The sequence below is a fragment of the Somniosus microcephalus genome, chromosome 21 (genome assembly GCF_052327205.1).
Source record: "Somniosus microcephalus isolate GS21.2 chromosome 21, FLI_Smic_1.0, whole genome shotgun sequence".
Classification (NCBI taxonomy): Eukaryota; Metazoa; Chordata; class Chondrichthyes; order Squaliformes; family Somniosidae; genus Somniosus; species Somniosus microcephalus.
The window spans coordinates 63,566,314-63,592,564 of NC_141007.1; the positions used below are offsets into that span (position 1 = coordinate 63,566,314).

The 26,251-nt window shown below is 46.6% G+C and overlaps 1 protein-coding gene across 1 annotated transcript in view; it reads left to right on the forward strand.

Moving 5' to 3' along the window:
• LOC147102876 (dynein axonemal heavy chain 17-like) overlaps window positions 1-26,251 on the forward strand; it is a 908,504-nt gene that overhangs the window by 249,565 nt on the left and 632,688 nt on the right. The window contains exons 23-24 of the mRNA XM_085963770.1: window positions 6,040-6,294; window positions 12,688-12,857. Coding sequence (XP_085819896.1) covers window positions 6,040-6,294; window positions 12,688-12,857 — 425 coding nt within the window. The remainder of the gene's footprint in view (window positions 1-6,039; window positions 6,295-12,687; window positions 12,858-26,251) is intronic.

A 26,251-nucleotide genomic window follows, 5' to 3' on the forward strand; every position in this document is an offset into this window, starting at 1 on the left:
GGAGAGACTTCTGCATAGAATCAACGCTGTGTGAAGTAGTTTTGGCTACTGAGCATCACTTTGCAGGTACTTTGGTTTTTAACCTTCATTACTTTGATTGCCAAGAGACTATGGGGGCTGCACTGATTGGGGGCGTCGTCCTGCGCCTGCAGAATCGGAGGCCACAGAGACGCAGAGAGAGAGAGTGGCAATCATGGCCAGACGGAGGAGGGCCAACAGGCCTCTGTACAGGAGACCTTGCCCTCCCAGGGTATTTCGCCAACAATTCTCCGACATTAATATGTCTGAGGATCAGTGTTTGCAAAGGCGGCGCTTCAGCAAGGAGGTGGTCACTGAGCTCTGCCACCTGCTGCAGCCAGATCTGCAGCCTCTACTGAGGACCAGGATGTCTCTGTTGGTGGCAGTGAAGATCACAGTGGCTCTGAACTTTTATGCCACCGGCTCCTTTCAAGCAGCTACTGGGGACATCGCCAATATCTCCCAGTTCGCGGTCCATTGCTGCATCTGTCAGGTCACAAATGCCCTCTATAAAAGGAGATGACAGTACATCTCTTTCCCCATGACCCGGGCCAAACAGCATGAACGCGCATTGGGCTTTGCAAGGATAGCGGGCTTCCCAATGGTGCAGGGCGCCATTGACTGCACGCATGTGGCATTGCGTGCACCGCATGAGAATACAGAGGATTTCCGCAACCGAAAGGGGTTCCACTCCTTAAACGTCCAGTTGGTTTGTGACCACAGACAGCTGATACTCGCTGTCCATGCCTGCTATCCTGGCAGCAGCCACGATGCATTCATCCTGCGCCAGTCTACTGTGGCAGAACTTTTCCAGGCACCGCATCACCCAAGTGGTTGGCTTCTCGGAGACAAGGAATATCCACTGTGCACCTGGCTGATGACACCGCTCCGTACCCCCAACACCCCTGCTGAGCTGCGGTACAACGAGAGCCATCTCGCTACCAGGAACATCATTGAGCACACAATCGGCATGCTCAAGGAACGGTTCCGCTGTCTGGACCACTCAGGAGGAGCCCTGCAGTACTCGCCTGAGCCAGTCTCCCTCTTCATAGTTGTGTGCTGCATGTTGCATAACCTGGCAATCCTCAGGACCCAGCCAATGCCACCAGGCCTTGGAGCACCACCAGAGGAGGAAGAGGAGGAGGATGACCATCAGCAGCACCAAGGCGGGAGGGAGGCCCACAATGTTGAAACTGGAAGGGCCGTCCGTCAACGTCTGATAGCAAGCCGCTTCTAGGCCCCTGCTGAGGAAATGGCTTCTGCCATTGAGAACAACATGAATGAAACCAACCCGCAACCCCTAAGCCGGCCAAGGCAGCAATGATTCCAAAGACCAAACATATACATTTTGAATACAAAAACTTATTTATTTTACAAAGTCTATGTGTGTCATTTCCTCATGACAAACTAATAGAAAGAAACACAAAAAAAACAGTCATTAACATAACTGGTTCTCACAACCTGGAGATAATATCCAAAACACTAAACAAAAGTTTGACCACGAACCTCGGCCTTTAATAAAAATTGACCAACATTTTGTCACACCTACTTTTTGCCCTTCAAGGGTGACCTCCTTCCCTTGCGCACTTCCCTCCTTCCCACCCTACTGCTCCTCTGTACTGGGACCCCAGTGGCTGGAAGGCTGCTGAATGTCAGAACCTGAGACTGCAGATGCCCTTGAAGGACAGCCTCGACCAGCTCTGGGCCTGGAGGGCCCGGCTGCAGACTGCACCAACTCTGCATGGGCGGCAGCAGTCTGTCCTACAGGTGGTGGCAAGTGCAATGGAGGTGTGACAGTGGTGGCAGCAGGAATGCTGTCATCTTGAGAGAGGACAGCAACTCCCTGCTCAACCGACACACTGGCACTCCCACGGGGCAGCACTTCAGCATCCGGCGCAATCTGCTGGAGCAGAGATTGCTGGCCTGCTGTGGCGCAGTGAGAGCCCCGGGAAATGTGTCCGAACCAGCGAGGATGGCAGCAGTCAGTGCTTGCGTGGCCTCAATCTGAGTCAGCATGAGAGCAGTCTGAGATGGGGTCATGGCAGCCAGTGACTGAATTGCAGCACTAAGCATTAGCGTGGCATCCGCCTGTGCTACAGCGAAGTGCTCCACACTCCTTGCCAGTGATTCAATGCATTCGGGCACCCTTCCCACTGCACCCATGAGTTCAGTGTGCATGTCCACTGCCTGGGTGTTCATTTCAGCGATGAGCCGCTCCTGCTCTGCGTCCAGTGCAGCAGGACTCGCTGGCATATTCTCCCTCCGGGGAGAAGGCCCCCGAGCTTCCCTACCCCCATCGCGTTGCTGCAGCCCGCTGGGTCCTGGAACTTCACCCTCATCAGACCCTTCCCCCCCTGCTCCCTTCCAGGGAAGGCGTGTTCCCAGTGTGGGCATGGGCTTCCTCGGGAGAGGGTGGCGCTGATGCTCCGGCTTCATCTTTCTCCTCGCCTGCAGCTTCACTCCCACTGGCAGCTTGAGGGCCCGTCTCCTCAGCTGGTGAATCACCATCTGAAAGCAGGGAGGTACAAGAGTGGCTTTAGCGTGAGGACAGGGGGGCAGTAAGGGAGGAATAAGTGCAGCGATTTAGTAAATTGGATTGAAAGTGTCAAAGGCTGGTGTTGTGAGGGACAAGTGGAAGGAGAGAGGATAAAAAGGTGATGACCTTACCATTGCTGTCCAGAACGGGTTCGGCCTCTCCAGTGGCGACGGGACCGATCACCCGGCTTGCCACAATCCTGTGGACGTGCGCCTCAAGATCGCTGAGGGGTTGCAGCTGAGGCCGCCCTCTACCCGTCCGTTGCTGCTGTCTCCTATTATGAGATAGCTTGGCCTGCAAGAAAAAGGACGGCGTCTGAGTAAATATACAGCCATGGTCTTGCCTGATGTGCCTCCCGTAGGTGAATAGCCCTTACTCTTTGCAGCCATGGTCTTGCCTGATGTGCCTCCCATAGATGAATAGCCCTTAATCTATGCAGCCATGGTCTTGCCTGATGTGCCTCCCATAGGTGAATAGCTCTTACTGTATGCAAAGTGTGGAATGTGCGTGTGTGTTTCATGAGAGGGCCATAGGTGTTGGATGAGTGTTGGGCATTGGGGTTTTAAGACCTTCTGGCCATAGAGTGAGGTTGAGATGGAGAGGTATTGAAAAAAAGCCACTCACCCTGATGACCCGAGTGAGGTCATTGAACTTTTTTCTACATTGAGTATGGGTCCTGGGCACCATGCTCCTGGAGGAGACGCTCTGAGCCACCTCCCTCCACACTCTTCTGTATTCGTGCGACAAAGGCCTCCTGCTACTCTCTGGGTATAGTATTGATCTTCTGCGTTCCACCACGCCAACCAAAGCCTCCAAGGCCCGCTCGCTGAAGCACTGTGCTCATTCTCTCACCCTCTCCATAGTCCTTGGCTGCAAGAATTAGGCACAGGTCTCTCCAGGCCGAGATTCAAGGCTCCAATGAGCAGGGTGTGGCTGGAGAGCAAGATCGACCCTCCCCTTTAAGAACTGTCTGGCGCCAGTGTGTCTGTGTTCCATCGCTAACTGACAGCACCTGCGCTGCGCCCGCTCGCTCTTCGGCCTTTGCGCCTTAAGACAGATGTGTAGCTCCTGATTTAGTGCTCCAATCAAAGCCAAGTTTGCAGTCGGAGGCGATAATTAGCGCCAGGCGCTAAACATTGTGCACAGCCGATAATGGCGCCCTAAACAGGGCAATACCGAATTTTTCCCCCTATAACACTCTATGACAGCCATTTGAGCTTCCATTAAAGCTGCAAAGGCTGGTAACACTGGCTTCTTTTGTGAGAGCCCAGCTGCAGCATTCCTAGGGGTAGTCACACTCTCCAAAATAGACTGCAGCATGCTGATGCCATGCGTAATGACACCACGCAGGCTGGAAGCGGACTTCTTCCTACTTTCAGCCATGGTGCTGAAATTCTTTGGCAGGCCTTCCAATACCTGTGAGAGGCAAGCAGTTTTCTTTTCATAACTGGGTCGCTGAAGTCCTCATCTCTGTCCTACTCAGCAGTGCTGGGAGAGTACCATGCCCTCTGGTTTGCTGAGGTGAATGAAGGGTTACAAGTAATATGCTGACACCCTGCTCAGAAAAGCTGGTAGCCTCACCTTCCATGATGCTAATGGCTTTTGTGGCACCACTAATCTCAAGGGTTTCCTAATCTGTTTGGGTAAGGGCTGTGATGAGAGGCAGTCCTTCCTTGGTCTTGTTCCTCTCCCTGGCATTATGCGCTGTTTTGTCCTGCAGAAGGAGAGAGCAAGAGTTAGTGAATGACTCTTGAAAAGGAAATTGGAGATGTATAGACTGATTTATGTAGTGCATCTGCTGAGAGCTGGAGAAGAAGCAAGATGGAGCAGAATGGGGAGATAATGGATGGAAAGTCAGGTGTGTGGAATGTAAAGTGAGGAAAGAGTCCTGGGAGGAGTTGCTTGTTCTGCAAGTGCTAGCATATGAGAAGAGAATGTTGTTAGTGACTGATGTGAAGACTGCAAAGGAAGATGTGAGTGTGTTTGGAATGAGAGGTGGTACAGTGTGCCCTTGTAATTATATGTTGAAGGGTGTGTTGGAGGGGAGGGAATTTTTGAGAGTGGTGGGGGTGGGAGTTAAAGGAGTGTTGCAGGTATTGTTGGAAGAGATGGAGCTGTTCTCACCCTTGCTGCTCTTGTAATATTATTGAAGCTCTTTCTACATCGAACCCAGGTCCTGGGAGTGATGCTGCTGGCACTGATCCTCTCAGCCACTCCTGTTCAGGCCTGCTGGATATTCATCTTGGGATCATCCTGTGGTGCTGGGGAATAGTACCTTCTTCATTGCTCTGACCTCCTGCATCCAGATCTCTAGGGACGCTTCCCCCTCGAGACTCATTACTCCTAAGAACAGTTCAAACTGTTGCAACAAAATCAGACAGAATGGACTGCAGCCTTGGTTTAAGAGGTGCATTCCTGCTCTAAATAGGCCTCAGGTGGCCCACTGGAAATTGGGACGTGAAAATTGGTCAATCATTAAAATGAGACCCGGGAGTTAAAATCGCCTGAGTCTCACGTTGGCGTCGCCATAGGGGTTTGTTTGCCACTCACCCCGGCCAATTCCTGCTCCTAGTTAAAATCAGGGCTATTGTAATATATGTGTACTGGCCGCGCTAGACGTGCTCCTATCTAGCTACCCAGCAAGTTAAACACTCATTCAAAATAATTCTTCCTGAAGCCGTTTGCTGTTTTGAAGCTTTTACTTGAACAAATTTGTGAAACTGTAAACAAAGACAAAGTATGTTTTGTACATAAACTGAGTACTACACATTCGATATTACACAAGATATAAACATATTTACAACAGTAGAATAGACTAATTGTATAACTAACTAACATTTGAACTAACTTCTGTAACTATTAAATATTAACCTTTTACAAACATAGTATTATCAAAATATTACTCTGACAACATTGCTATTATGCTAAGAACTAAAGATACTCACAGATATTGCGTTTGGCCTAACATATGAAGTCAGATTACACTGGATTGAAAATCCCTCATGGAATTCTCCATTACTCAAGTCAGGTGCTTCCTGGGGTCAACAGGAAGAAAGGTAGGCAGGTCAAATGACCTCTCACAGGAAGAAAGGTAGGCAGGTCAAATGACCTCTCACAGGAAGAAAGGAACAAAGGTCAAATGACCTCACACAGGAAGAAAGGTCAGATGACCTTTCCAGCATACAAACTGTTAACACAATAACCGCCACCAGAGGGTGCTATCTACACACATAAAATGTTCAGAATGTCACATAATGTCCATCGGTCCAGAACAATGTGTGCATGAGAAAACAACATTGTGCAAGCAAGTTTTATTTGATTGGTTTCCTCTTGTTAAAACTAATGGATTCATATTGAACCAATATTTCTGAAGCAAAGCAGCATGTGTCATTTTGAGTTGGGTTTTAATTTGTTTGGCAATTAATCCTTCATCTGTGAAAACAGCAAAATATATCTAAATTATTATCACCTTTCTTTGACTATAGATAGATCTAGAAGAGATGGCAGATTTGTCTGAGATGCGAGAAGAAATAATGTCTCAAGTGATAAACATAATGAAACAGGCTGAGGAATATGAGGAATCATTTGATAATTATTCATATTTGTGGGTGGATGATCGCAATGAATTTCTGGAAGAATTTCTGATATATGGGCGTGTGCTCACACAGGAGGAAATAGAATCTTATGGCGAAGGAGGTGTTCCTCCAACTCCACCTACTCTTGAACAGTTTAAAAATCAGGTAATTTTATGTTACAGATATGATATCTTTCTAAATATATAGACATATAAGCCTAGAAATTACTGCAATAGAGAGATATTACCATGTGAATGTTTAACACTTATGTATCAAATTCCTTTTTCCGTTTATTTTATTTGGGTTAATGTTGTCTTTAAGATAGCAGAGATACCAATGTGTTGCATGTTTATATGGTAACATTTTACAGGAAACTTTCGATTTACCGGCACCTAAATAACCGGAAATCTCGGTTAACTCCAAAATGCCTTCCTCCATTTGTTGTTGTGCAAGGGTGTGGCTGCAGCTGTTGCTAAGCTACAGAGACGCTTGCAACTTGTGGCCATTGTTCTGAAGCTAAGCAATAGGGTTTGTTGCGTTATACGGAGCTCTCAGCTCCGTATCTTTTACTATAGCTTTCGGTTATCCGGAATTTTTGATGAACCGGCACCACGTCGGTCCCGTCCGTGCCGGATAAAAAAAAGTTTCCTGTAATTTACTGGCTATAGAGAAAATTAAGTGGCTTGGAGTGTGTTACATAGGTTTCAGATAAACTAATGATTTAAGACTCAGTTAGAATATTGTGTCCAGATTTGTGTGCCTTATTCTAGGAAGATATCGCGGCCATGGAGACAGTGCAGAAGAGATTCAGTAAGACGATACCAGGGTAGAGAGGCTTTAGTTAAATGAGAGACTAAAGAATCTGGGACTCTTAATTAAGAGATCAAATAGAGTGTTCAAAAATATGAGGTTTTGAAAAAGTAAATTGAGAAATTTCCACTGCTTTTGTGAGTTGGTAACAAGAGGCTGTAAATTTAAGATCATCACCAAAAGAAAAAGAGAGGTTAAGAAAATGTTTTGTTACACAGAGGTTTGTTAGGACCTAGAAGGCCCTACCAGAAATAGTGATGGAAGCAGAATCCTTCATATTTTTTAAAAGAGAAGTGGATAAATATTTGAAAAATATATATTTTTAAATGTTTGGGGAAAGGGCGGGGCAATGGGATTAAGTGGGTAGCTCTTTCAGAAAGCCAGCATTGGTGTGATTGGCTAAACAGCCTCCTTCTGTGCTGAAAAATTCCAAGATTATAACAAAATAAGGAGTTCACACATTACTTGGAAAATAAGAATCTAAATGGGGTAGAGGAGAAAATGTATCTGGGAGTACAAATACACAAATCTCTAAAAGTAGCGACAGAGGTTAATAAGGCCTTAAAACAGCAAACCAAGCACTAGGGGTCATTTCTAAAGGGATAGAATTGAAAAATAGAGAAGTTATGCTAAACGTGTATCGAACCTTGGTTAGACCACACTTGGAGTACTGTGTGCAGTTCTCGTTGCCATGTTATAAAAAGGCTATAGAGGCACAGGAGAGGGTGCAAAAAGGATTTACAAGGACGATAACAGAACTGCGAGGTTATACCTATCAGGAAAGGGTGAACAGGCTGGGTCTTTTTTCTCTTGAAAAGGGGTGATCTAATAGAGGTTTTTAAAATTATGAAAGTTTGTGATAGAGTAGACACAGAGAGAGCATTTCTACTTGTGGGGAAGAGCAATACTAGAGGCCATCAATATAAGATCGTCACCAAGAAATCAAATAGGGAATTCAGAAGAATCTTCTTTACCCAGAGAGTGGTGAGATTGTGGTACTCGCTACCACAGGGAATAGTTGATGCAAATAGTATAGATGCATTTAAAGGGAAGCTAGATAAGCATATGAGGGAGAAAGGAATAGAGGGTTATGCTGATAGAGCTAGATGAGGAAGGATGGGAGGAGGCTTGAGTGGAGCATAAATGCTGGCATGGACTGGTTTGGCCAAATGGCCTGTTTCTATGCTGTATATGCTATGTAATATTATGGAATTCAGTTGATGTCATCAATTGTTAAGAACAAAGTAAATTTATGATGGTACCTGCTTAAGTTAGGATTTTTTAAAATTCTGTGCTTGAAGGATTTTTGAGCTGGGGAATAGAACTTTGTACACTCAATGGGTTGCATTTTCCCAGGTCACACCGGCACGGTGCTGGGGGACCCAGGAGACGACGGGAAACCCGGAAGTTTGGGTTTACCGGCACGCTGTGGAGTTTTAACAGTGTGCGTCGACATGAAGGGTGGGTTCCCCGCCCAGAAGTCAGCCTGGTTGACAGGTTGGCTTCCATTCGTGCGGGGATCGCGGACCAAGAAGCCACAGGAAAACTTAAGTGCTGGGCCCAGGATGGTGGGGGGGGGGGGTGGGGGGAAGGTCCAAGCCCGGGAGAATTCTGATCCGTGGGGGGGGTGGGGGTGGTGGGATCGATCCCAGTGGGGGGGTTGTGGTCCGATCCCCAACTCCGGGGCTGAGTCGCGATCATGGCGGGGGGTCCGATCCTTGACCCCAGGGCAGAGTCACGATCCCAGGGTGGGGGGGAGATGTGTTGCAAGCCGCGGGGGGGGGGGTCCAATCCCTGCGGCGATTGGGTCCCTGTCCCCGAGGATGGGCATGCTGATGGTGGGGGAGCTTGGGGGGCCAGGAGGAAGCACTCCTGCTGCTCCTGGCCCACAAGGATTGTTCCCCGAGGCTGAGGCCTCCTCATTGCAGCCACGGGGAATCCCGAGTCCCAGGATCCACAGCCGCCTGCAGTAAAACCTGCAAAGCACATTAAAGTAGAGGTTTCAGGCCTCATTATCATATTTAAATTGCCAACCCATCTCTTGGCAGTGGGTTGGTAGCCTGCCCCCCTGTCCCACCTGAGTGAAAGGTGAAAGTGGGTGGGTTGGGGTCGTGTTTAACATTTGCACAACTTTCACTTCCCCTCCCACACCTCCAACCCACCCGTTCTTAGCTCTGAAAATTCCGGCCAATGTTATCAAGATTTGAAATTTAGTTCAGCAGACTTAAGTTCAAGTCCCATCCAGAATAATGGAATGGAAGTTTATATATACCAACAGTCAGTTTTCCAACCCATGTATCAGCTTTGTTAGAATTTTGCAAGAAAAAAAAACAGGTTATTAGCATCAACAGAAGCAATTTCATCATTAGGAGGGCAGAACTGAAATTCAGTAGAATCATCAGATGTTACTTTCTCTCACTGTTGGCTGTGCACAAACTTGAGATGCAAATGCTTTGGCTAGAAATTTGCAGTCAGCAGGGAAGGAAAGGCAATCGCCGTTGGCCCCGAAGAAAGCCTCCCACAAAGATCTCGCGAGAAGTTTGCTTTTTTCGATGCGGGGGGCGCACGGTGGCGGTCCACAGTATAGCCAGTGTCGGAGCAGTGAATGACTGACCACATCTTCAGGATTCCCGCATTTAGACACGCATGCGCTACATACTGAAGCTACGTTCAGTTTCAAGGAGTAATAACAGCGAACGCTGTTAGTTCGCCGTTATAACCCACCGCAAATTGCGGCCCATCAAGATGAACTACTGCTTTCTAAGAACTACAGACTTGTTTATTTAGGATTTATCTCCAAATCAATTATCTGTAACAAATAAGGTACTAAAATTCATCTTTAAAGTAACTATTTTCCTGAAAGGAACTTTCTGGGACATGGCCGAATGTTTGTGAAAGTTTAGCCCTGAAAATGTACGGGTCATAATCCTGGCTGTTATTCTAGGATTGTGTCTGTTGGTGCTCTCCAGCACTGCCCCTGCCAGAGCTTGTAAGGTCTGAGAGGGCATCTCATTTGTTCGGGCTGGCAGACGTCTGCATGGCTACAAGCATATCCCGGGCTGCTGGAAATTCTGGTGCGTGGCCACCAATAGGGTAGGGTTGCTTGGAAATTCAATGCATTTCTTTTCACTTGGCTTACATCCATAATTAAAAAGAAAAGTCATCTTCTGATTGCTTTTCTGGTCTGGATTCTACCCACCCCTCGGCCCCCCGCCTCCCTCATAAAACTCACTTTTACCCTTCTGGAAGCCGCTACACCTCAACTCAGTGGGATACGGGATCCCTTATAGTGGAGGCATGACTACAGTGCTCACATACTCCTTCAGTAATTATGAAATTCACCGCTGCTGCAAAACTGTTTTTTCCCCTTCTAATAGAAGTCATTAAATGTAACTGTATTTGAGTTGGTAGCATTTTGGGCTGTAGCATCCTTTTTGAAGCTGTTGGTCTGCCTTTGCTTCTTTTCTATATTGGCATATATGAAAGTTTCTTCCTTCCACTGGCTGTAAAGATTGTATGTGAAATGCATTTAAGTGGTAACAGTCCAGATGCATACATGCAACTGTCAGTATTTCATATTGACAGTCAACGCTTTGGGGGTCCAGTTTACAAGTTAGCATCTGGTGATAAAAATCAGTTGAGACTGGGTTCTTCTGCCTTTATTGTTGCTCCTATCTGAGTCTTGTTGCTAGTGGAAATGATTACATACTATAGTTGGGAATTCTCATGATAACAGGAATTCGTGTCTATAGTATGCAGTGGCTGGAATAATTGCTATAACAACAGGACCCGGGTAGGAGTGCTGTTGAGGGGAGAGGGAATGGGGGAAATAAATGGTAATGGAAGGGAGAGGTAAGGTGGTATAAGTCAAGTGCACTGCTTTGGTGTAGGGGAGGAAGGTGAATGCTGGCATTAACTGAGGCTGGAATTTTCCGGGGGGTCAGCAAGCGGGATTGGTGGTGGGTCGGGTGAGAAATTTGATATTTTTGACAGCGGGTCAGGAACCCGCTGTCAACTTGCCGCAATGCGCCTTTCCCGATGTTGGGTCTGTCAGCGCTGAGCAGACCTGACGGGCAGCGGCGGGTGACCCAATTCAGCTAATTAGTGGCTTGTTTAGAGCCACTTAAGAATGATTTACAGCTTACCTTTTGCATTTGACAGCTCGCCCACGGGGTCCACACTGGTCGTGGACCATGTCTGTCAAGCTGAGGCGGGAGTTCAGTGGCCATTCAATCAGCTGATCAAATCAATCAATCAATCAAATCAACTTTTATTGTCATTGTTAGTGCACAAGTGCAGTACAACGAAATGTAGGCTTGCGGCTCCCGAGAGTGTACAATTTGGATTAGGACACTTAAACATTTCAACATACATTTGCACATATATATTAGCATAAATATGACCATAATAGAGTGCATCGGCAGATGTGCAGGCTTTAGTGTTTATTTGTGGAGTTCAGTAGGATGACAGCCCTGGGAAAGAAGCTGTTCCTAAATCTGGTCGTACGGGCCATTTGACAACTTCAAATGTAAAGTAAAAGCTCCCACCTTACAGATATATCTTCCCTCAGCAGCAAGCTGTTTCTCACTGCATTTCCACAACAGATTCAGCATGCAGCAAGTCTTACACAAGTCTCCATCCAGACTGACCTCATTACCTCTCTCACCATTGACAGATCGCTTCTGTCATCTCTACTTCACCTGCTATCTATTCCATCTATTCCATCAGCTTGGGTGCCCTTTATACTCTCTCACCTTGGTCCTCAGAATCTCACCACGATCAGCCCCAACGCCAGCAGCACCAGGCACACCAGCAGCACCTACAATAACATCAACCTTCTCCGCAATCAACTGATGCTGCACAGGGCATCAGCACCTGACCACATTGCTGCCTGGGAGGCCAGGGATGGCCTCACCATGACCAGATTTACTTCCCTTGACGCTGTACACCCTAGCTGCCACATGGTGCGCCAGGTTGGCACCACCCCATACCAACACCATAAAGCATCCCTACAATGTCCAAGCCATTCCTTTTACATTCATCACCATTGTGGATGGTACCATTATGTCTCACCATTCACTGCAACTCACTAAGCCACTTCCAAAGATGCACACAAATCTGTCCAAGAATGCAAAGTGTTGAAAATAAAGGTTTCAATGTTTGACAGCACATTAACAGAAACTTTACATGAACATTGCATAAGACACCCTAGTGGCTACCTTTGTGTGTAGTTACATGGTATGATTGCACTCGGATGAGGGTGAGTGTGAGGGGTGGCTAATGAGATGGGGATGTGACAATATAGACAATATGGGTGGAAGTCCAAGGTAAGTTGGTGTGAGTAAGGATGGGCAGAGTGATGGGGATGTGATGAGAGGCACAGCAAGATGAGGTTCAGCGTGGCTACTAATGTTTCGTGACCTACTGTGGCTGTATTTACTTTAATAAATATAGAAGCTGGGAAATTCCTCCAAGTTGCTCCTGCTCCGCCGCTGTTACTTTGCCGGAATTGTGGTGGAAACCCCAAAAGTGTGTAAAAGGGGTTTCTGCTACACTCCTGGTGAAGTAATGCCGGAGGATCAGGAGCAGCTCCAAGACATTGCCTGGCCTGAGTCTTTAGTCCGAGATCATGTGTTTTAAATTATAGTATTTGTTTTTAATTAATGCACTTCATTCACATTTTTAGCATGTATATGGTATCTATTGCAAAGTGTTTATGAATACATGTATTGGATATGTTTTCTTTAGATTGACTCCTACGAACAATTATATGAAGAGGTATTGAAGTTTGAGTCCATAAAGATATTAGATTATTGGTTTAAAATTGATTGCAGACCTTTCAAGCATGCACTTCTAAACCTCATCAAATGGTGGAGCCTTTTGTTCAAACAGTACCTTATCGACCATGTAACCAACAGGTAATACTAAGTACCATTGGTAAATGGGGTGCATGTGGGAAATGTAACATAAAGTGGATCGTTCACTGATGTCAATTAAGTGTTTAATTTCTACAATTGGTATGGAAATCCTTCTGTTTTATATAAGATATGTGGATTTTGTATTAATTATGATTCTGTAAAACAAGGAGGATGCTTTAACACTTTTTTAATGACTTTTGAGTGACCTTTCATCTCTACGGTGATGACTGTCGCCTTGAAAATTCCATTAACAGAGATTGACTTCTAAGTATTGGGCTACCTCAGTTTCATGCAATCTATGAAAAAGGGCTGAATATTTCTATGATTCCATATAAATTGTATAGAAAGAGGATCTGCTCTTATCTTTTCAATTCTGTACAACAGGTTGTAATTGTTCAGTTTTTGCAAAATGACTGAACAGCGGAAGCAAGAAAAGTAGTTCTGGTTGTGCAATCACATCATGTGATGGTATAGTTCTTTCTTCAAACTGTAAAACTTCAATTTTCCCTTTATATATAATATTCATATACCAATACATATACTTGACTTATGCCTAAAACAGGCATGAAGCCAGTGGAGTGGCCTCTCCACCATGCTGCCGTGAAGCCCGAATCAAATTTGGGGTCAGACATCATTTATGCAAACAGGTGCCCTTCTGCAGCTCGCCAGTTGGGGTAGGTAGGAAATCAGCCTGCAGGATGGGGGTCTGGGTGGAGGAGGCAACTTCCTGCTCCCATCTGCATGACTTACTGTCCCTCCTAACTTAGTGTCATCTCCAAACTCTCTCTTCCTTCATCAAAGTCATTAATATGTATGGTGAATGTTAGAGGCTAGATGTTCTTATTTATAAGGTACTCCTCAAAATAATAGGGTTCACATCATTACAGGTGAACATTCACAGATTTATTAAGTATGTGATAAGTATTATTGACAATAATTAAACATACACTTAACAGAAGCACTCACAGCAAAACTTTGAGAGTTTTTATTGGAGAATCCACACATGTTCACAGCGAAGTTGATCAGGACTCATCAAATTCTGAGGTCCCTCGCCCAGCAACTACTTTAAAAAAAAAAAATACTGCAGATGCTGGAAATCTGAAATAAAAACAGAAAATGCTGGAGACACTCAGCAGGTCAGGCAGCATCTGTGAAGAGAGAAACAGAGTTAACGTTTCAGGTCGATGACCTTTCATGAGAACTACTTTTTTATATCGTTTTTTCCCAATCCTGTAATTTTTTAGTAATGCCTAATGTTCCCTTCATGTCCCCTGTCAATGACTTCAGTTTTACACATCCTGATTGATCTGTCAATCAAATCCTTAGGATGAAGTCAGTTACAGAAATTCATGAACTATCAAAGGCATGCTAACACTCCTGTGTGTGATACTTTTCTATCACCCTAGTCTGTATTCCTTTCAACAGATGTTGCCTTACAGGGTGGCATTCGCATACAGCTGTTTGATGTATCAATACAATCACCATCAACTTTACAAACACCTAACCATATCTCCTCTATCGCTGTGAAGTTAAAAGACAAATAATCTACAAGATGACGTTTCCTGTCACCTTCAACTTGCACCTACAAACTCCCAGGGTCTTGTTACAGGATCTGTTCATATCAAAGGGATACTCAGACTGCTAGTGAGATTAGTTCCAAATGAAAAGTTACTGGACATAGTTAAATTAATACAGGTAGACTATCCTTTATCCGAAAACCTTGGGACCAGCAGTGTTTCGGTTTTCGGAATTTTTCGGATTTTAGAAGGTTTTCATCTCCGTATCTGACAACAAACACTGTTGCTTAGCAACAGCTTGTAAACACTCGGGCCCTGCCTTGGAAGCATCTCTGAAGCTGTTGCTAAGCTACAGAGACTCTTTCCACAGCCTGACTGTTTAAAAAAATGCTAGGGGAAGAAAAAAAACCTGGGGAAGAAAAAAAACCTAACAAAACGGCTGCTGATTTCTGCCGTTAGATCGAGGTTTCCGGCTCCCCCTGCTATTATTTGAATTCCTTGACTAAGCGGGGGTCTGGGGCTCGACTGCCACCGCCAGTTGTGGGAAAGCCGGATATCGGCTGACTCCTACACTAAGCTGGCCCGCAAATCAGGTCGGGGGGTGGGGGTGGAAGAAAAGACGATTGGATGGGCCGCTGCAGCTATCGGACGGGCCGCTGTATTGTTGGGTTCACTCTTCCGGTACCTCCTTCACACTGCCCGGCTCGGCCTGCAATCTCCTACCCAGGAGGGAACTCTGTGACCCTCTGCCCTGCTCACAGGGAAAGGCAGAGCTCCCGGACCACTCCTGTCATGTTTGGCGCCACTCGGGTCATGTCGTGCGCACGACTTACGCTCCACGAAAAAACTTTCGGTTTTTAGAGGTTTTCGGTTTTCGGAAGTGCGGGTAAAGGATAGTCTACCTGTATAAAGAAAATCAATAGCAGTCCCATTTGATCAACGCTTCGCTAATAGTGAAATGTTGAGGCCCCAGAACAAATCCCTAGGGAACACCACTTGTCACATCCTGCCAATCAGAGTACCTAACCTTTATCCCCACTCTCATTCTCCTACCCCCCCCAACCAATTTCCAACTCAAGTCGAAAGCTTTCTCTAATTCCATGTGCCCTAATTTTTGTTAATAATCCCTTGTGTGGAAATTTTTCGAATGCCTTCTGGAAGACGACACAAAGCTAGGTGGGATTGTGAGTTGTGAGGAGGATGCAAAGAGGCTTCAAGGTGATTTAGACAAGGTAGGAAAAACAGAAAGGCAGAGTATTATTTAAATGGTGATGTACAGAGGGACCTGGGTGTCCTTGTACACCAGCCACTGAAAGCAAACATGCAGGTGCAGCAAGCAGTTAGGAAGGCAAATGGTATGTTGGTCTTCATTGCAAGAGGATTTGAGTACATGAGCAAGGATGTCTTACTACAGTTATACAGGGCCTTGGTGAGGGCACACCTGGAGTACTGTGTGCAGTTTTGGTCTCCTTACCTAAGAAAGGATATACTTGCCATAGAGGGAGTGCAGCGAAGGTTCAGCAGACTGATTCCTGGGATGCCAGGACTGTCGTATGAGGAGAGATTGGGTCGACTAGGCCTGTATTCACTAGAGTTTAGAAGAATGAGAGGGGATCTCATTGAAACGTATAAAATTCTGACAGGGCTAGACAGACTGGATGCAGGGAGGAGGTTTCCCCTAGCTGAGGGCTCTAGAACGAGGGGTCACAGTCTCCGGACATGGGGTAGGACATTTAGGACTGAGATGAGGAGAAATTTCTTCACTCAGAGGGTGGTGAACCTGTGGAATTCTCTACCACAGAAGGCTGTGGAGGCCAAGTCACTGAATATATTTAAGAAGGAGATAGATAGATTTCTAGACACAAAAGGCATCAAGGAGTATGGGGAGAGAGTGTGAATATGGTATTGAGATAGAGGATCAGCCATGATCATATTGAAAGGCAGAGCAGGCTCGAAGGGCCAAATGGCCTACTCCTGCTCCTATTTTTCTATGTATTTATGTTTCTATAAGTCCATGTAGATAACATCCATAGACAGTCTCTTATCTACTTTATTATTCAAAAAATTCAACTTGAGAATTCAGACATGACTTACCCATAACAAAGCCATGCTGGCCCTCTCTGAACAGCTCATATTTATTCAAATGCTCAGTCACTCTATCCTTAATGACAGATTCTCATAGCTTCCCTACAAATGACATTAAACCGATAAGGTTGGAGTTACCTAGTTTATCTTTCCCACTCTTCTTAAATAATGGAGTGACATTAACAAATTTCCAATTTAACGGCACAATTCCCAAATCAAGAGAGCTTTGAAAGATTATGACAATGCTTTTGCAATTCCCTCACCTACTTCTTTTAAAACTCTGTGGTGGGAACCATCAAGTCATGGAGATTTACTTAGCCTGTACCATTATTTCCCACATTACAACAGTGACTCCATTTTAAAAGTACTTCATTGGCTGTAAAGCGCTTTGAGACGTCCGGTGGTCATGAAAGGCGCTATATAAATGCAAGTCTTTCTTTCATTACCATTTTGTTACTTATATTGAATCCAATACGTTACTCCCCTACTGCCATTACCTTGTTGTCCATTACAGTATCACCTGTTTCTGTCTTTAATGGGCCCACGTTTCCCTTAGCCACTCTTTTACTCTTAATCTACTTATAAATACTATTGCCATTAGTATTTATATTATACAGTCATAATGGCACAGAAGGAGGCCATTCAGCCCATCGAGTCCGTGCCGGCTCTCTGTAGAGCAATCCAGTCAGTTCCATTTCCCCACTCTATCCCCATCGCTCTGCAAGTTTATTTCCCTCAAGTGCCTATCCAGTCTCCCCTTGAAAACATTGAGGGCTGGATTTTGTCATGGGGCGGGCTGGGGTCGTGTCATCCGCTGTTCGTGTTATCCACCCGATTCCAAATCGATGTGGGAGATTGATGCGATTTTCACATAATTGGGCAATTGAGTTCCAGCGTGTGGGAACCCATGGCCCAATTAGTTTTTTCAGTCTGAAGCTCGCCTCCGATGACATCATCATTGCTGCTGCATTTAAGGTCTGCAAGAAGCCTTGCTTCTTCTGCAGACTGCCAACCTTTTGGCCTTTGCAGTGAGAGGGACCTGGAGGCAGAATGAGCAGCAGGAGACCTAAGTCTGCTCCCAGATTTGATGACGTCACCCTGCAAGCTTTGGTGGAGGGAGCAAGAGCTAATAAGGAGGTGCTCTTCCCTTCAGGGAAGAAGAAGCCTCCCCAGCAGACGAAGGCTGTGTGGTCCAGGTGGCCCAGGAGGTGAACTCGTTGTCGCTCATCCGCAGAACCTGGTTTCAGTGCAGGAAGAGGTTTCATGACCTGCGCACTGGAAAAGTGAGTATGACTTTGCCATCACCCTCAATCTGATCCCCATTGCCTCTCCTCACCAGCACTCAGCTTTAGCAACCTCTTCCTCCACATCCCACTTGACACTGACATCACTGCACCCTTACCCATTCCCTCTCTCTCTATGGTCACATTCACCTAACTATTCGACTATGCAGCCCTCACACTCCCTATCACTGTGATGCTATGAAAACAACTTACAACACACAGAGAGGGCCCTTGCTCTTGCCAACTCACTCCATCTTTGTCTCCTTCTAAGCATCTATGCTATGGATTCTCTACACTCCTTCATTCTCACTCAAACTCCACTTGTCTCCCTCATTGCAGGAAAAGAGAGCTCACAATAAGAGGGAAAGAGCGAGGACAGGAGGAGGGCCACCCTCAGTAGTCCACCTCATCCCTTGGGAGGAGGCGGTCCTGGAGATAGTGGGACTCGAGGACGATGTGCAAGTGGGGGACGGACAGACGGTTGCATCAGAGAAAGCTGGTGACAGAATAATTTTTCATCTCTCTCATTGACATTGCATGAGTCGCTGATAATGATTCTGAAGCTCTAACAGATGGACTTATGATCATCTGCAAGATGCAATGTGCATGTAACCTTGGCCTCACATCTCTGACTCTTTCCTTTACTCCCCCACAGGACCATCGCAAGCACCCATCCCCACTATCCAGGAGGAACAGCCTGAGTCTCCAGACTCCTCAGAGGAAGCTGCAACTTCTGAGGGCGCAGCGTCAGCAGAATTTAGCCAACCCAGCACCAGCGCAGACACTCACACCTCGGAGGGACCATCGCGAGATAGAGTAGTGTTATCACCTGATGTATCACAGCTCACAAGTGAGCATCAGCAGATGGTGGAGACAGGGACCGCAGTGGAGAGTCCTAGTCAGAGGGCGCAGGACTGTCCTAGCTCGGCTCAGCTGCATGTCGACCCTCTGCCTCTGGGTCCATCCAGAAGAACAGCGGTGCTGGAAATCCAGGAACAGGTGCAGGAGTCTCTGGCAGGTTTTATCTCCAGGGTCGCTGCGAGTGTGGAGCGAATGGAGGAGTCCAACGCAAACATGAGCAGAGCCTTTGTGGAGTCATTGGCGCATGAACGCAGCACCATGGAAAGGATGGCAACCTCCGTGGAAAGGATGGCTACAGTAGACGAGAGGATGGCGATGGCCATGGAGGAGCTATGTCGCCAGAGTGTAGAAAACATGGTGAGTGTTCAGAATAGACTGACATCTCTGGAGGAGCGATAGTCAGCTATTGAACAGAGAAACCAGACCTTCATGGAAGTCCTTCTGAGTCGGACTGCCAGTGCAGATACAGGTCCCCATGGCCCCCCTGATGTGCAGCAAGGTGCTCTCAAGCCACTTGCAAGCGCTGAGGTGGACCTGACCCATGAGAGTGATGTTGGTGGCAGAGAACAAGGAAGTGGGGGCTCCTCTCCAAGCGCTCACACTTCCATGCCACTGTCAAGTCCTCGGTCAGAGCCCCACCAGAGTCCCCACTCAACTGAGATCGGCGTCTCAACCCCAACCCCTGCACAGCCGCAGGAGCAGCAGATGGCTGCCGAGCCCTCACAGGTTCGCAACCCCAGAGGACGCCCGCCAAAGGTGTCGAGACAGGAGCAGGAAGAAAGTGAGCAAGGGGCCTCCACATCTGCTGAAGCCACAGGGGAAGCACCACGTAGGAGCATGCGTAAGAGAAAGATACTGCACAAATAGTCACAAGGGTAGTCACTTGGGTGAAATATTGTGTTTATTTTTTAAATGCCATCAGTTGGTTATTGTAAATAAAAATTCTGTTGGCAACTGTTGCAGTTGTGGCGTGTGTCTTTTCGCAAATGGGACTTCCACATTGAGGGCTTAGGATTACTTGCAATTGTCAGTATGGTGGTCAGAGTGCTAGGAATCCGCTGGTTCTTGGCCATTGTCGATGGTCTGATAAGAAGCTGCGAGGCAAAAGTGCTTGATTGGCTAGGCTAAGCAAATCTGGCCAAGATGAGTGCGTTCCTTGCATCCCGGGCAGCAATTTTCTCACGTACTGCTGCTGCTGGTTGATGGGCCTCTGCAAGATGTTCGTTTTCGCTCTCCTCCTCCTCCTCCTCCTCCTCCTCCTCATCTGAGGAGGATCTGTGAGGAGCCACTTGGTCCTCAGGAATCTGCAAGCCACGACGCTGTGCCATGTTGTGAAGTGCACAGCAAACCACGACGATTCTGGAGACCCTGGCTGCTGAGTACTGCAGGGCTCCACCTGATCTATCCAGGCATCTGAAGCCCATCTTCAGCATGCCAATGGTTTGCTCGATTATGGATCTGGTGGAAATGTGGCTGTAGTTGTAGCTCTCCTCAGCTTCGTTGGATGGGCTCCTCAACGGCGTCATTAGCCACGTCTTCAGGGGATAGCCCTTGTCTCCAAGTAGCCATCTGTTAAGTTGGTCTGGCGGACTGAAGAGCGGAGGCACACTAGACTGGCGCAGTATGAAGGAGTCATGGCAACTGCCAGGGTACTTGGCACAAACATGCAAAATTTCCTTCTTGTGGTCACACACCAGCTGCACGTTGAGGGAGTGGAAGCCCTTGCGGTTGACAAAAATAGCTGGATTACGATGGGGTGCCTTAAGGGCCACGTGTGCAGTCAACGACGCCCTGCACCCTTGGAAAGCCTGCCAGATTAGCTAATGCAACCGCACACACCGTAACACTTGCTTGATCCTTGGAGAAATGGATGTGATTGTGCGCGATGGCAAAGAGGGCATCGGTTACCTGCGTGATGCAAGTGTGTGCGGCCGCCAGGGAGATGCCGCTGATGTCTGCTGCTGATCCCTGGAATGAGCCTGAAGCAAAAAAGTTGAGTGCCGTGGTGACTTTGACGGTCAATGGTAAGGGGTGTCCACTTGCTCCTCTGGTCTCCAGGTCTTGCTGAACCATTGCGCAGATGTCACCCACTTCCTCTCGCGAATGTCGGAGCCGCCTTTGGCACTGCTGCTCACTCATGTTGAGGTAGCTGATCCTCTGTCTGTAGACCCTGTTTGGGGGGTGCCTCCTGCGCCGACGGGCTTCCATGGGCTGGCGCCTTCTGACCTGTGCAGCTTCAGGTGGGTGAGCAGCAGCTTGGCGCTCCTGTTGTTGCCGCTGCTGTTGGTGCTGCTGTTGTTCATGGTTCTGCTGCTGCCGCGGCTGGTCTTCGTCCTCATCTGATGTCCAGGAGGAAAGGAAATAATGGTTCCCATGCTTCTGGTAAATGCCTCAGTTGAGGAAGCGCTCAGTCAAGGTGGCGAGAGGGATTTCCCAGGAGGTCACACTGGAGATGGGTGTCAGGCTCCAAACTTCCACAGCTATGGTTATGCCTACTAAAAGTTCCCCCAGACCTGAGACAACAAAGTCCTGCCATCTGCAAATGATGACTGATCAAATCTCCTATTTAATGGTGGAGCTGCAGCTGATAGTCAGCAATCCAATTGTGCTCCCGCCAGGTTTCACTGTCGTGTTTCAGAGGAGACGTGAATCACGTGGGAAACGTGTTAAAATCGGAAAGCCCCTCAAAATGGGATTATAGAGGCAATTTAGTGGTTGTTAAGGGCCTTAAGGGCCTATCCTGCCTCTTGGAGGCGGGACGGAGATGGGATCAGAAACCACGTATTTGGGAAAATTGCATGGAGGCTAGAGAGCAAATAATACAAATGACAACAGAGAAGGTCATAGACTTAGGTAGCAGTGGGGAAATTAAAAACCAGAGCATGTCTGGAAGGGGCAGAAGGTATGGAGTAAAAGGTAAAGTAATAAAAAGGGCAAAAGCAGGAAATAAGTGTCACAAAACATCTTTGAAAGTTCTCTATCTGAATGCACGTAGCATTCGTAACAAAATAGATGAGTTAATGGCACAAATAACTACATATGGGTATGATCTTGTGGCCATTACAGAAACATGGCTGCAGGGTGACAATGCCTGGGAATTAAACATACCAGGTTATTTAACGATCAGGAAGGACAGGCAGGAAGGAAGGGGAGGTGGGGTGGCTATGTTAATAAAGGAAGGAATCACTGTAATACAGAGAAATGATATTGGGTCAAAAGATCAGGACAATGAAACAGTTTGGGTGGAGGTAAGGAATAATAAGGGGAAAAAAACACTAGTGGGCGTAGTCTATAGGCCTCCGAACTGTGGCAACTCTGTTGGACGGAGTATCAATCAGGAAATAGTTGAGGCTTGTAATAAGGGAACATCTATAATTATGGGGGATTTTAACTATCATATTAATTGGACAAATCAAATTGGGCAGGGCTGCCTTGAGGATGAGTTCATTGAGCGTATTAGGGATGGGTTTCTTGAGCAGTATGTAACTGAACTGACCAGGGGGCAGGCAACCTGTGTAACGAGACAGGATTAAATGTCCTAGTAAAGGATCCCCTTGGAATGAGTGACCATAACATGGTTGAATTCCATATTCAATTAGAGGGTGAGAAGGTTGGATCTCAAACAAGCGTGCTAAGCTTGAATAAAGGAGACTATGAAGGTATGAGAGCGGAATTGAGTAGAGTGGATTGGGAAAATAGATTAACGGGTAAGACGATACATGATCAGTGGTGTACATTTAAGGAGTTATTTTACAACTTCCAAAAAATATATATTCCACTGAGAAGAAAAGGGTGTAAAAGAAAAGACAGCCATCCGTGGCTAAGTAAAGAAATTAAGGATAGTATTCGACTAAAAACAAGGGCATTTAAGGTAGCCAAATCTAGTGGGAGGATAGAGGATTGGGAAAACTTTAAAAGACAGCAATAAATAACAAAAAGATTGATTAAGAAAGGGAAGATAGATTATGAAAGTAAATTAGCAAAAAATATAAAAACAGATAGTAAGAGTTTTTATAGTTATATAAAAAGAAAAAGGGTGGCTAAAGTAAATGTTGGTCCCTTAGAGGATGAGACTGGGAAATTAATGGTGGGAAATATGGAGATGGCAAAAACACTGAATGAATATTTTATATCAGTCTTTACAGTAGAAGACACTAAGAATATCCCAACACTGGACAAACAGGGGGCTAAAGGGGGGGAGGAGCTAAACACGATCAAAATCACTAAGGAAGTGGTACTCGGTAAAATAATGGGACTCAAGGCAGATAAATCACCTGGACCTGATGGCTTACATCCTAGGGTCTTGAGGGAAGTGGCAGTAGGGATTGTGGATGCATTGGTAATAATTTTCCAAAACTCCCTGGACTCGGCAATGGTCCCGGCAGACTGGAAAACTGCTAATGTAACACCCTTATTTAAAAAGGGCAGTAGACAGAAGGCTGGAAACTATAGACCGGTTAGCCTAACATCTGTGGTAGGTAAAATTTTGGAGTCCATTATTAAGGAGACAGTAACAGGACATTTGGATAATCATAATTTAATAGGACAAAGTCAGCATGGTTTTATGAAGGGGAAGTCATGTTTGACAAATTTGCTGGAGTTCTTTGAGGAAGTAACATATAGGGTGGATAAAGGGGAACCAGTGGACGTAGTGTATTTAGACTTCCAAAAGGCATTTGACAAGGTGCCACACAAAAGATTATTGCTTAAGATAAAAAATCACAGGATTGGGGTAATATTCTGGCATGGATAGAGGATTGGCTATCTAACAGAAGGCAGAGAGTTGGGATAAATGGTTCATTCTCAGACTGGCAATCAGTAACTAGTGGTGTTCCGCAGGGGTCAGTGCTGGGTCCCCAACTCTTTACAATCTATATTAACGATTTGGAGGAGGGGACCGAGTGTAACATATCAAAGTTTGCAGATGATACTAAGATGGGGGGGAAAGTAGTGAGTGAGGAGGACATAAAAAACCTTCAAGGGGACATAGACAGGCTAAGTAAGTGGGCAGAGATTTGGCAGATGGAATACAATACTGGAAAGTGTGAGGTTATGCACTTTGGCAGGAAAAATCGTAGAGCAAGTTATTATCTTAATGGCAAGAAACTGGAAAGTACTGAAGTACAAAGGGATCTGGGGGTCCTGGTGCACGAAACTCAAAAGGTTAGTATGCAGGTGCAGCAAGTGATTAAGAAGGCCAATGGAATGTTGGCTTTCATTGCTAGGGGGATAGAATATAAAAATAGGGAGGTATTGCTTCAGTTGTACAAGGTATTGGTGAGACCGCACCTGGAATACTGCGTACAGTTTTGCTGTCCATACTTAAGAAAGGACATACTTGCTCTCGAGTCAGTACAAAGAAGGTTCACTCGGTTAATCCCGGGGATGAGGGGATGGACATATGAGGAGAGGTTGAGTAGATTGGGACTCTACTCATTGGAGTTCAGAAGAATGAGAGGCGATCTTATTGAAACATATAAGATTGTGAAGGGGTTGGATCGGGTGGATGCAGGGAAGATGTTCCCGATGATGGGTGAAACTAGAACTAGGGGGCATAGTCTTAGAATAAGGGGCTGCTCTTTCAAAACTGAGATGAGGAGGAACTACTTCACTCAGAGGGTGGTAGGTCCATGGAATATGCTGCCCCAAAAAGCTGTAGAAGCTACATCATTACATAAATTTAAAACAGAAATAGACAGTTTCCTAGAAGTAAAGGGAATTAAGGGTTACGTGGAGCGGGCAGGAATTTGGACATGAGTCTAGGTTCGGATCGGTCATGGCCCTGTGGGTAGCGGAGCGGGCCCAGGGGCCGTGTAGCCATATCCTGCTCCTATTTCATGTGTCTAATTCTGTTAGATGCAGGAGATGGTTCTGAGATAGTGGATTGGCAGTTAGGATCAGATCAGCCATGATCTTATTGAATGGCGGAGCAGGCTCGAGGGGCCGATTGGCCTACTCCTGCTCCTATTTCTTATGTTCTTATGTAAGTCCTACTCCAGAGGACTTCCATGAAGGTCTGGTTTCTATGCTCAATAGCTGACCATCGCTCTTGAAGAGATGCCAGTCTATTCTGAACAATGACCATGTTTTCAACACTCTGGCGACTTAGCTCCTCCATGGCCGTAGCCATCCTCTCCTCTACTGTAGCCTTCCTTTCCACGGAGGTTGCCATCCTTTCTGTCGTGATGTGTTCATGCACCAATGCCTCCACAAAGGCTCTGCTCATGTTCGTGATGGACTCCTCCATTTGTTCCACACTCGCAGTGACCCTGGAGACAAAACCTGCCAGAGACTCCTGCACCTGATCCTGGAGTTCCAGCACCGCTCTCCTTCTGGATGGACCCAGAGGCACAGGGTCGACATGCAGCTGAGCCGAGCTGGCAGAGTCCTGCGCCCTCCGATGAGAACTCTCCACTGCTGTCCCTGTCTCCACCATCTGCTGATGCTCACTTGTGAGCTGTGATACACCAGGTGACAACACTACTCTATCTTGCGAAGGTCCCACTGAGGTGTGAGTGTCTGCCCTGGTGCTGGGTGCGCTGAATTCTGCTGACGCTGCACCCTCCGAGGTTGCAGCTTCCTCTGAGGAGTCGTGAAGTTCAGGCTGTTTCTCTGGGACAGTGGAGACGGGGACTGTCGATGGTCCTCTGGGGGAGTAAAGGAAAGTGTTAGAGATGTGAGGTAAAGGTTCCATGCACATTGAATTGTGCAGATTATCATAAGTCAATCTGTTAGAGCATCAGAATCATTATGAGTCACTCATGCAATGTTAATGAGAGAGATGTTAAACTATTCTGTCACCAGCTTGCTGTGATGCGCCCGTCTGTCCGTCCCCCCACTTGCGAATCCTCCTCAACTCCCACGATCCCCAGGGCTGCCTTCTCTGCACTAGTGAGCTGGGCTATTGAGGGTGGCCCTCCTCCTGTCTTCGCCCTTTCCTTATTGTGGGTTCTCTTTTCCTGCAATGAGGGACACAAGTGGAGTTTGAGTGAGAATGAAGGAGTGAGTGTAGAGAATCCATAGCATAGATGCTTAGAAGGACACAAAGATGGAGTGAGGTCCCAAGACTAAGGGCCCTCCCTGTATGTTGTAAGTTGTTGTTATAGCATAACAGTGATATGGAGTGTGAGGGCTGCATAGTCGAATAGTTAAGTGAATGTGAACATGCAGAGAGAGGGAATGTTTATGGGTGCAGGGATGTAAGGGTCAAGTGGGATGTGGAGGAGGAGGTTGGCAATGAAGAGTGCTGGTGATGAGAGGCGATGGGGAGCAGATTGAGAGGAATGGTGATGTAATACTCACTTTTCCTGTGCGGAGAAGGTCACGAAACCTCTTTCTGCACTGCAGCCAGGTTCTGCTGCACATTGAGATGGCACTGACCTCCTGTGCCACTTGCAGCCACACAGCTTTGGTCTGCTGGGGAGGTTTTTTCCTCCCAGAAGAAGGAAACAGCACTTCCTTATGAGCTCTTACTCTCTCCATCAGAGCTTGGAGGGAGTCCTCATCAAAACGGGCTGCACACTTGGGTCTTGAGTTTGCCATGTTTGCACCACTAATCCCTCAGAAGTCTCAGCAAAAAGTTGTAAGGCAGAAAATGAACCAAGGCTGCTTGTAGGCCTTAAATGCAGCTGCATAGATGACGTAAACA